General features: G+C 44.0%; 1 protein-coding gene across 1 annotated transcript in view; it reads right to left on the bottom strand.

The window, feature by feature from the left end:
- Window positions 1-1801: 1801 nt before the first annotated feature.
- Window positions 1802-11736, bottom strand: part of LOC133362277 (CD109 antigen-like) — a gene marked incomplete at its 3' end in the record, with an annotated part of 52970 nt that continues 43035 nt past the window's right edge. The window contains exons 14-17 of the mRNA XM_061581206.1: window positions 6427-6508; window positions 4934-5156; window positions 2452-2623; window positions 1802-2044 (exon numbers count right to left, since the gene is read on the bottom strand). Coding sequence (XP_061437190.1) covers window positions 1802-2044; window positions 2452-2623; window positions 4934-5156; window positions 6427-6508 — 720 coding nt within the window. The remainder of the gene's footprint in view (window positions 2045-2451; window positions 2624-4933; window positions 5157-6426; window positions 6509-11736) is intronic.

Below are 11736 nucleotides of genomic sequence, written 5' to 3'. Positions count from 1 at the left end.
TATAATTAAATGTTGGGTTTGTCTATGTCAGTATATAGTACGGTGTAGACTCGTGTGATGTAAGAGAATAAAGTTTAGATGGAAGCATATTATATATTTTTTACGACGTAGAATTGTAATGTATTACTTACTGTTAGTAACTCAGCTAATTGTAGAGTATATTTAGTATACTGATGATACTATGTAGTTTATACTTTAGTTGTTTATGTGGTGGTTTTAGTTACTGCAGCTACATACTATTAACACTCCTTCCCTTTATTAATGCTACCCCTATCCCCTCCCTTTGATGCTGCTAATCCTGCATAATGCACGGGCATAAGTAGTACTATTCACATACCTGCATTTCCCATATCCCTTCCCTTTGATGTTGCTAATCCTGCATAATGCACGGGCATAAGTAGTACTAATGACATACCTGCATTTCCCATATCCCTTCCCTTTGATGCTGCTAATCCTGCATAATGCACGTGCATGAGTAGTACTAATCACATACCTGCATTTCCCATAAATATGCTAAATGCCTCTTGATATGCATATTCTTTCGTCAAGGCGCTCTTTTCCCCCCTTCCAACCCAGCTTATATATATGCTCCAAGCATGTGTGCTGTTTCATTCAGACGCTGTCGCCTCGACAGACCTGGTTTTTACCTGAGGACGGCTGCTTGCGTTGTGGCCGAAACGTCGTGAGAATTGTTTTATTATGTTTTATTTTTATTATTTTATTACTTCCCTTCTACGTGACTTTACCGAAAGAACCAAGAAGATGACGTTGACCTATTTACGGCAACTATATTTTTTCTAAATGTAAATGTTAAATGTATAATTAAATACACAACATATTCCGTCAATGATGATATTGTGCAGAATTACATACGATTACAAATAAAAAAATGTATATTCAATGTTACTTTATTGTCCATACTTACTTTATTGCTTAGTAGATAATTATTCATCATGAAACTGGCCTCGAAGGTAACATATAATAGGCAACCCTTTGGGCAATGGCCCTTTATCTATCTGGAATGCAGAAGGACCATTCCCTAAGATGCCACCTAATATATTGTTTTTTCCTCATAAGGCAGTGTTTTTGATGAATGTGTTGAGTTTGTTACGTGTCCTTTTGCACCACTGCCAACATAGTATATCCAAATAAGACCAAATCATAAATATGCTACCTTTCACAAAAAATTACAATCTTCATATTCATTTTTTCAAACCCTAACTCTGTCTTTTCCAGGTCTTCCTTGCAATTTAACACGTAGGCATTCGTGACCAATATCATCTATAATCGAGGTTTTTTGGGTTAGATCGGGTAAATATATAAATGTGTCGTTAAAACCCGCCACCACCCAACACAGCTAACTAGTAAAGGTTGTCAGGTAAACAGAACATGCCAATTTGTCACTAGTACAGCACACCGGTGTATTGGAGAGCCAAGCCACAACATTCACAATGCGAGTACGACATTTCGCCAGTAATTACAACTAGGCGACAGCCAGATTTGTGGAGAAGCCTAACTGTTTCGTTCCTTATACAGAGGCGTAGATGTGGTGATCACACTTCTGCGCTCTTACGCAAAGGGGGAGGGGGATTACCGAGTCAACGTACATTATGCATGTGCATTATGCGAGCCCTTAGATCTTGTCCTTCCTGTCTATTGTGTATATTAAAATAGCCGTATCAACGGCAATCCATATTGAAGTATGCTGCACTTCCTTGCAAATCCGACATGCTATCGCAGCTATCACGCAACTGCCTTCAACAAAAAAAACCCTTAAAATATCAATTATGAATTGTGTCACTTTCAATCAACTCTGTAGAGGAATGTTCCCCAGGTAGTATCGTTACCTGTGTGGAGGCATATCCTCCCAGGTGGTTCCTCTGCTGACTCAGCCAATTCATGATAGGGACCGCCTCTGCAATTTTGTTCTGATGAAGATGAGCCAGGAGGGCGTATGCTGTGGTCTCAATGGTGATGGCCGACGGCTGCCAGTAGTAGGACTCTTGATTTGATGCAGAGTCTGACCAGAACTTCAGCCCATTCTCTGGAATATAATGTACAAGTTAACGCTTTTATTTAATTTAGTATTTTACTCAAAACTCAGCTTGTCACCCTGACTCTGATGATGAGACGCATATGTCAAAACCAGCCCAAAGTTTGCTTGTCTTGATTCAATTCTGTTGAAATTATGCACTCCCAGAAGGTTATGCGGCTGATGGGTTGTGTAAGAAATTATTTGATTGTTTTATATGGAGAGACAGAAATGTGAAGGAGACAATATTATCAGGTTAACAGAAATAAGTCATTGGAATATTTTCAAAAGTTAAGCATAACACCCTATTGGGAACACACTCTAGTCGTGAGTTGACAGGTCCTCTATGACGTGCAACTAAAATATCACCCATTCAGAAGTTGTGGGTTCAGTGGGCACGTGTTGCATTAGTGCCTGACCTATTGAAGTGGAGCGGCTGTTGAGTAGGGTCAGGGCAGTATCGGCGTGGCTGCTGTTGGCGAGGGAGAGGGCGTACGCTGTGAGGGCCAAGGGCAGGCTGGCTGCCACGCCGCCACCACTCACATTCGCCTCCAGGAAGTGGATAGCACTTGAGATGTTCACATTGTTATTCTGTAATCCACATGCACCAGAATTATCATTTTGGGATAATCTAAGCAAAGCACCTTTAACCAATGTGTTCAGGTCAACCACTCTAATATACAGATCCCTAACAATGCATGCTAATCACCACTGCAGGATATTCAATAATTAATCTTACATTGTCATTGTGTTATTTGATCTCACCAAAACCCTATGCAGTCTCATGCAAAAGAAAAATGTAATGTGTAAGTTTTATGATCAGTATTAACTGCACTAAATAAACAAGAAAACAGAAACAGGATACATGCGTTAGCACAATTAGTATAAACGAATGGATCTGGAGGAACCCCGAGTTATGATCTAAGATGGGAAAGAGAAACAGAGGGAAGAAAAATAAAAACATGAATGAGAAGAGGGAGAGAAGGAGGAGGAAGAGAAAGTGAAACACTTGAGTCTTTAAGAAGAGTGCCGTTGGCACCTGCTCAAGGTAGCACTATCTAGGGGATAGAAATATTAAAGTGACCCTCGAGGCATTGAAGTCAAAAGTAAAATCAGGAACACTACCTTCTGAACAATGAAACATCCACAGAAGGGGTCCCAATTTCACCCCTCGCCTCCCACCTCATCCACAAGCCCTAATAACTGCATGTAATAACTTACACAACGTATAACCTGCCTATGCAAAGTAAAATTACAAAGACAGCCCGAGCAAGAATTATACAATATTTGGAAATAACTGAATATATATTAAATAACAGCTACTTTATTGTCACACGTTTGACCGCATAGCCAGATATCAGTGAAATCAAGTCGCATTTAACGATTTTGGGTAGAAAAAAGTTTGCCTCATAAGTAAAATTGTACAAATCAAACCCACATAAAGCGAGGTAAGCATGTACTGTTCAACCGCCATACTGCAGGTTAAAACGCTTATCTTTCCACTTAGTTGCTTGAACTGCTCCACTTTGGAATACCGTCCCATTGGCCTACGACACAGTCTGGATTAAAAGCATGATGATGAAGCTTGCAAGGATCATCCACTGTTTCAAAACACTTTGCTTGCTATGGATGATGCTGAGTAATTGACAGGTACATGTCCCTTTTGGTGACAATGGCAGTTCACCCCAGTCCCTCAACAATGGACTGCAACAAGGCTAAATGCTCACAAATGCTCACCAATGTCTTCATGAGTGTGTCACCAAAAAAGTTACACAAATTTGCATACGTAGATGACCTTGCCCTGGTAAAATAAGCAGCCACCTTGAATGACATCAAGTCCACCTTGAATGGGGACCTAAACACCATGGAGGGATATTTCTGGAAATGGAGGCTCAAACCAAACCTGCACAAATCAACAGTCACTACCTTTCATCTTGTGAACAGAAATGCTAAGCGCACCCTGAAAGTGTCTTTTTCTGGCAAAACTGTATACCATTACCCAATTCTGAACTATATAGAAATAAAGTTGCACCACAGGATAATCTTTGATGGCCAACTGAAAAAGATAGCCGCTAAAAAGAAGACAAAGGTCAACCTCGTCCAGAAATTGCCAAGCACAAGCTGGGGAGCATCGGCATCAGGGTTTCATACAGCAGTGATGATGCTTGTGTACTCCTTAGCAGTATACGGTACACCGGGATGAACCAGAAATAGCCAGGCTTGACTTGTTGATGTCCATCTGAATACTGGAATCCTCAAGATGGCCACAACACCCTGACATTTTCCACGTTTTTGCAAATTGCTCACAGATCCATTCACTGCGATGCTGCAACCCTCAGGGAAAAGTGAAGATAATCATGGAAAAAGTACGTCTCCCCTTCCACCAGGATCTCAATAACGTCCCTTACGACCGCGTCAAGTTATGCAAGCATTTTGGACCCATGTGCCTAACCTTCAGAAATGCAATTTCAACCCTGATGATGCTAGGAAAGCTGAATGGAGTTCACAATAAAACAAACAAATACCTCATGAAAGACCTGATGCAGAAATTCCCTGGCTTTAATATTCCATGAAGCATATGGGATACCCAGAACCACATCCATACCAGCTATGGCAGATGCGGTGACTTGATACACAAATATAAAATTTTAACTTCTCCAGTGTGCGACTATGGTCAACCAGAACAGACCATGGAACGTATAACGGACTCAGTGCCCGATTCACAAATAAGGAGGTATCATAGTCAAACATTATACTACTCCTGATGCAATTATCTGGGTCAACCACCTTTATGTAAAATGATTTGTTGCTCTATATCTACATCAGCCATACAATGAAGACGAGATTTATCTTTGTCTCAACCAAATATTCCCATACTTTGATTGTGCATCATCTGCCTACCGTACTGTCCTCCAGGAAGGCGAGGAGAGTGTAGGCTGTCAGGCTGATGTGGCTGGCAGAGCCGCCCTGCAGCTCCCTGTGAATCACGTAGCCATGCTCCGTGAACTGACCAGATGGTGCCAAAGAGTTCAGCAGAAAGTTGCGAGCAGTGTCGATCACATTGCTGTCCACAGGGATATAACTCCGTGCCTGCAGGAAAGTCCTCAGCACGAACGCTGTCAGCCTAAGGATTTGGAAAGAGAGCGCAGGACACATGCAAACAGCTGTGAAAACTTCCGCACATCTGTGAAAAAAAGCTTTACAGCTCATCGGGTTCCTCCAGTATAAATAAAGCCTTATTCTGAGAAAAAGACAACATTGAAAAATACCACTTGGGACAATAGCCCAAGAAAACATGTCATACCCTCAGAGGGTAGTCAGTATTTGCCCTCATCCCATATTTTAAGTTAAAGTTTTTGAGTTTATTTTCATTTTTTATGAGGATGATCCCATTTAGCTAGTTGCCTGGCTGTTTTATAAGGCGCATCCGTGGTGTGTGAACAGAGTAACAACAAAGAAAAACAAATACATTAATTTTGGAGAGAACGACTACAGGGTTCTTCGGGAATATTGCACAACTAATAAACAAGATGTTTGACGTTCATATGTGTGCTGTGTACACACTTAGGAGAAAGATTCACATTCTGCCCATCGTGGCATTCATGACTACTGTCCGGTATATTTGCTTGGAATTATCAGATAAGAACAGTTTTTTTTAGAAAGTGCCAACCAAAAACAAGTTTACACATGTGTCTGATAATAATTATCATTCGGTGCAGGTTATTGCACATCACCTAAAGGCTATGTCTAGAACGATCTGTGAATGTACCATTGGGGTACAACACCCATTACAGATTTGTACCTGAGAGATGTGAATAAGAGGATGATGTTACTTTTAGCTATGTTTGTGATACTCTCACGTGTATTTCAGCTAAGACTGTAACCAGGAATGGTTTTCTTAAAATGTATTCTATCTACGAGACTTTACCAAAAGACCCAAAGAATATGTATTCCTGTTTCACGTTTCTGTTAACAGAGTTTGCAGCATACATGATGTGGCTGCCAAGATTTAGTATCAAGACCGTGTACAGAAACATGGGTCGATTATATGAATGTGTAATAAACAGTTTAAAAAATAAGTGGTTTCAATTGTAGTACTGCATCCAAACATTGGAAAAAATAAGCCTTCAACCATTGTATTTTGTTGGTCATCTAACTTACGTAACACAAATTAATTTTTTTCAGTTTATATAACTGTTCAATGTATTGCAATGTTTAAGATTACACAACAGAAAAGGGAAAATATTAAAAACAAAATGACAAGTAAAACAACTTTAATGAAAGCATAAAATACAGAATATTTTTTAAACTTCATTTAATTAAACCAGTTGAGAATGAAAAATAAAGTAAAACTGAAAGACCACTGTATTAGTTTCTTAGCTGTAGGCTATTACCATGTACTGCCTTGTTGATCATAGTTTCCAAATGCACTGAAGGAGCCATCACTTCTCCTGTACGTGAGCTCTCGTTCATAGCCTGAATAAACACAACGGCATGCTTAGCTTGTTACTACAAAATTAAAATAAATACACAGTTACGGAATATAATTGCCGTGTTAAACTCAATGCTGGAAACCAACACGAAGACAGCACTAAATGTAGCATCTCTGTTAAATAGTACTTTATGTTAATTGCATAGACCCCATTTTAATATACCAAGGAACTTGAAAACTAGGTAACTGAATTATTATTTAATCTTTATTATTATGCTAAACATACCTTCCACATTTCGATTTAAAGCTTTCGTGACTGCAGGGATTCATCTTCTTGGTTCTTTCGGTAAAGTCACGTAGAAGGGAGGTAATAAAATAATAAAAATAAAACATAATAAAATAATTCTCACGACGTTTTGGCCACAACGCAAGCAGCCGTCATCAGGTGAAAACCAGGTCTGTCGAGGCGACAGCGTCTGAATGAAACAGCACCATGCTTGAAGCATATATTTAAGCTGGGTTGGAAGGGGGGGAAAGGGCGCCTTGACAAAATAATTTGCATATCAAGAGGAATTTAGCATATTTATGGGAAATGCAGGTATGTGATTAGTACTACTTATGCCCGTGCATTATGCAGGATTAGCAGCATCAAAGGGAGGGGATATTGGAAATGCAGGTATGTGATTAGTACTACTTATGCCCGTGCATTATGCAGGATTAGCAGCATCAAAGGGAGGGGATATGGGAAATGCAGGTATGTGATTAGTACTACTTATGCCCGTGCATTATGCAGGATTAGCAGCATCAAAGGGAGGGGATAGGGGTAGCATTAATAAAGGGAAGGAGTGTTAATAGTATGTAGCTGCAGTAACTAAAACCACCACGTAAACAACTAAAGTATAAACTACATAGTATCATCAGTATACTAAATATACTCTACAATAAGCTGAGTTACTAACAGTAAGTAATACATTACAATTCTACGTCGTAAAAAATATAATATGCTTCCATCTAAGCTTTATTCTCTTACATCACACGAGTCTACACCATACTATATACTGCCATAGACAAACCCAACATTAAATTATATACTGTATTGCTATAAACCACCCTATCTAACCTATATAATTCATTTTTTGTCTGTCTGTATGTCTGTCCGTCTGTCCGTCTGCGTACGCTCGCTTCCGGGGGAATTAGATCTCAGACCATGGGGTTCGCCGAGATTAAATTTTGCAGGTGGGCACGCCCCCGGCCCCGCGGTAAACTTAGGCATTTCCGATTTTTCGTCTCTAAACTTTAAATCGGACCGATTATCGATTTAGTGCGCATGCGCGAAGGCGGTTGCCCCTGGCAACGGGCGGTTGGCCCCTGGCAACGGGCGGTTGGCCCCTGGCAACGGGCAGCAACGCTGTCGCTGCGCAGTGGACGCCATTTTTAATTCCCGTTAAAAATATGCGCACGCATTAACACGCGACACTGAGGTAAATTCATCAAAGTTTAACGTCCTCTTAACTCCCCCCCCACCCCAATGTGTGCAATTACTATCATAGCGATTAGACAGTATTATTGTAGCGCGGGGGGGGGGGGGGGAACGACCACAGCACCCAGCCTCGGCCGGGTGGGAAATCTAGGCGAGGCCGGAGGCTCTGCACGGTACTAGGCCTCGACACCCCACACGTCTCAGGCGACGACTTTGTGGTATAAACTCGATATACCCAGCGTTGCCCGGGGGAAAAATACATTTAAAATCTTCTGAAAACTTTAAAACATAACATACCAATGAAAATACAACTGTGTAATTTAAAATGTAAAACCGACCGCGCCAAGAATCGATTCTCTGAATCGCGCAAAAAAATTGAAGGTTGTAGATTCATTTAGAATCGCCCTGTTCCCGTTTAATATAAGTTGGTTATAGAGTTGATATAAACTGCTACGAATGGGAAATATCCGGCGTTGACCGGGGCAAAAATATTATAAAAAACTCCTGAAAACTTTAAAACATAACATACCAATGAAAATAAAACTCTGTAATTAAAAATGGAAACCTCCTACGCGCCAGGAATCGATTCTTTGAATCGCGCAAAGGAATCATCGAAGGTTGTAGATTCCTTTAGATTCGCCCTATTCCCGTTTAATATACTTACGTGTCGCCACGTTTGCTTAACATTTCCGACACACACATTCACACATTTAGCTTTTACATTTAACATACAAAACGTCAGCATGTACTGCTGTCATCATAGGCAAAACATTTATACACCCTCAACACTATCCCTCACCACTCTCCCTCACTCATCATCACCACTCACCCTCACCACTCACTATCACTCACTATCACTCACCACTCACTATCACTGACCACTCACCACTCACACTCATCCTCACCACTTACCTTCACAACTCACCCTCACCACTATTCCTCACTACTTACCCTCACCACTCTCCCTCACCAATCACCAATCACCCTCAAGCATACTTGGCGACACGTACGTTTTTAAAACGGGAATAGGGTGAGTGGTGGTGGTGAGGGAGAGTGGTGAGGGAGAGTGGTGAGGGTGAATGGTGAGGGTGAGTGGTGAGGGTGAGTGGTAAGTGGTGAGGGTGAGTGGTGAGGGTGAGTGGTGAGGGGAGGGTGAGCGGCGGTTGTTAGTGGTGATTAGTGAGGGGTGAGTGGTGAGGGTGAGCGTGAGTGGGGAGGGTGAGGTTGAGTGGTGAGCAGTGAGGGTGAGCAGTGAGGGTGAGTGGTGATTGGTGAGGGTGTGATTGGTGAGGATGAGTGGTGAGGGTGAGTAGTGAGGGTGAGTGGTTGTTGTGAGGGTGAGTGGTTGTTGTGAGGGTGAGTGGTGAGGGTGAGTGGTGATTGTTGAGGGTGTGATTGGTGAGGATGAGTGGTGAGTAGTGAGGGTGAGTGGTGAGGGTGAGTGGTGAGGGTGAGTGGCGGTTGGTGATTGGTGTGATTGGTGAGGATGAGTGGTGAGTGGTCAGGGTGAGTGGTGAGGGTGAGCGGTGAGGGTGAGTGTGAGTGGTGAGGGTGAGCAGTGAGGATGAGCAGTGAGGGTGAGTGGTGATTGGTGATTGGTGAGGGTGTGATTGGTGAGGATGAGTGGTGAGTGGTCAGAGTGAGTGGTGAGGGTGAGTAGTGAGCGGTGAGGGTGAGTGGTGAGGGTGAGTGGTGAGCGTGACTGGTGAGCGTGACTGGTGAGTGGTGAGGGTGAGTGGTGAGGGAGAGTGGTGAGGGAGAGTGGTGAGGGAGAGTGGTGAGGGTGAATGGTGAGGGTGAGTGGCGAGGGTGAATGGTGAGGGTGAGTGGTGAGGGTGAGTAGTGAGTGGTGAGGGTGAGTGGTGAGGGTGATTGGTGAGGGTGAGTGGTGAGGGTGAGTGGCAATTAGTGTGGGGTGAGTGGTGAGTGTGAGCGTGAGTGGTGAGGGTGAGGTTGAGTGGTGAGCGGTGAGGGTGAGCAGTGAGGGTGAGTGGTGATTGGTGAGGGTGTGATTGGTGAGGATGAGTGGTGAGGGTGAGTAGTGAGGGTGAGTGGTTGTTGTGAGGGTGAGTGGTGAGGGTGAGTGATGAGGGTGAGAGGTAAGAGTGAGTGGTGAGGGTGAGTGACGGTTGTGAGAGGTGATTAGTGAGTGGTGAGGGTGAGTGGTGAGGGTTAGTGGTGAGCATGAGTGGTGAGGGTGAGTGTTGAGCGTGAGTGGTGAGGGTGAGTGGTGATTGTTGAGGGTGTGATTGGTGAGGATGAGTGGTGAGTAGTGAGGGTGAGTGGTGAAGGTGAGTGGCGGTTGTGAGTGGTGATTAGTGAGGGGTGAGTGGTGAGGGTGAGCAGTGAGGGTGAGCAGTGAGGGTTAGTGGTGATTGGTGAGGGTGTGATTGGTAAGGATGAGTGGTGAGTGGTCAGGGTGAGTGGGGAGGGTGAGTGGTGAGGGTGAGCAGTGAGGGTGAGTGGTGAGTAGTGAGGGTGAGTGGTGAGCGTGACTGGTGAGTGGTGAGGGAGAGTGGTGAGGGAGAGTGGTGAGGGTGAATGGTGAGGGTGAGTGGTGAGGGTGAGTGGCAAGTGGTGAGGGTGAGTGGTGATTGGTGAGGGTGTGATTGGTGAGGATGAGTGGTGAGTGGTGAGGGTGAGTGGTTGTTGTGAGGGTGAGTGGTGAGTGGTGAGGGTGAGTGGTGATTGTTGAGGGTGTGATTGGTGAGGATGAGTGGTGAGTAGTGAGGGTGAGTGGTTAGGGTGAGTGGCGGTTATGAGTGGTGATTAGTGAGGGGTGAGTGGTGAGAGTGAGCGTGAGTGGTGAGTGGTGAGTGTGAGCAGTGCGGGTGAGTGGTGATTGGTGAGGGTGTGATTGGTGAAGATGAGTGGTGAGTGGTCAGGGTGAGTGGTGAGGGTGAGTGGTGAGCGGTGAGGGTGAGTGGTTGTTGTGAGGGTGAGTGGTGAGGATGAGTGGTGAGGGTGAGTGCTGAGTGGTGAGGGTGAGTGGTGAGAGAGTGGTTAGTTTTGAGGGCGAGTGGTGAGGTTGAGTGGTGAGGGTTAGTGGAGAGTGGTGAGTGGTGATTGGTCAGTGGTGATTGGTGAGGATGAATGGTGAGTAGTGAGGGTGAGGTTGAGTGGTGAGGGTGAGTGGTGGTTGTGACGGTGAGTGGTGAGGGTGAGTGGTGAGGCTGAATGGTGAGGGTGAATGGTGAGAGTGGTGAGTGGTGAGGGAGAGTGGTGAGGGAGAGTGGTGAGGGTTAGTGGTGAGGGTTAGTGGTGAGAGTGAGTGGTGAGGGTGAGTGGTGAGGGTGAGTGGTGAAGCTGAGTGGTGAGGGTGAGTGGTGAGGGAGATTGGTGAGGGAGATTGGTGAGTGGTGAGTTGTGAGGGTGAATGGTGAATAGTGAGTGGGAGTGGTGAGTGGTGAGGATGAGTGGTAAGGGTGAGTTGTGAGTGGTGAATGGTGAGGGTGAATGATGAGTACAGTCAATATGCACTGCTGTTATCATACCAGGTACCACCACCACAATATGTACTCCTCTCATCATAGCAGATACCACCACAGCAGTATGCACTGCTGTAATCATAGCAGGTACCAACACAGCAGTATGCACTGCTGTAATCATAGCAGGTACCACCAGTCAGTATGCACTGCTGTAGTGATAGCAGGTACCACCTCAGTCGGTATACACTGCTGTAGTGATAGTAGATACTGCTATCGAGTTGGTAGATACCGCTATAGTAAATACTAAAACAGTCAGTATATACCACTACAGTCAGTCAATACTGCTACAGTCAGTATATACTAC

The sequence above is a fragment of the Lethenteron reissneri genome, unplaced genomic scaffold (genome assembly GCF_015708825.2).
Source record: "Lethenteron reissneri isolate LAM-NWPU_2019-01 unplaced genomic scaffold, ASM1570882v1 scaffold_142, whole genome shotgun sequence".
NCBI classification, from domain to species: Eukaryota; Metazoa; Chordata; class Hyperoartia; order Petromyzontiformes; family Petromyzontidae; genus Lethenteron; species Lethenteron reissneri.
The sequence above is the reverse complement of the archived record's forward strand: the minus strand, read 5'-3'. Positions and strand labels throughout refer to the sequence as shown.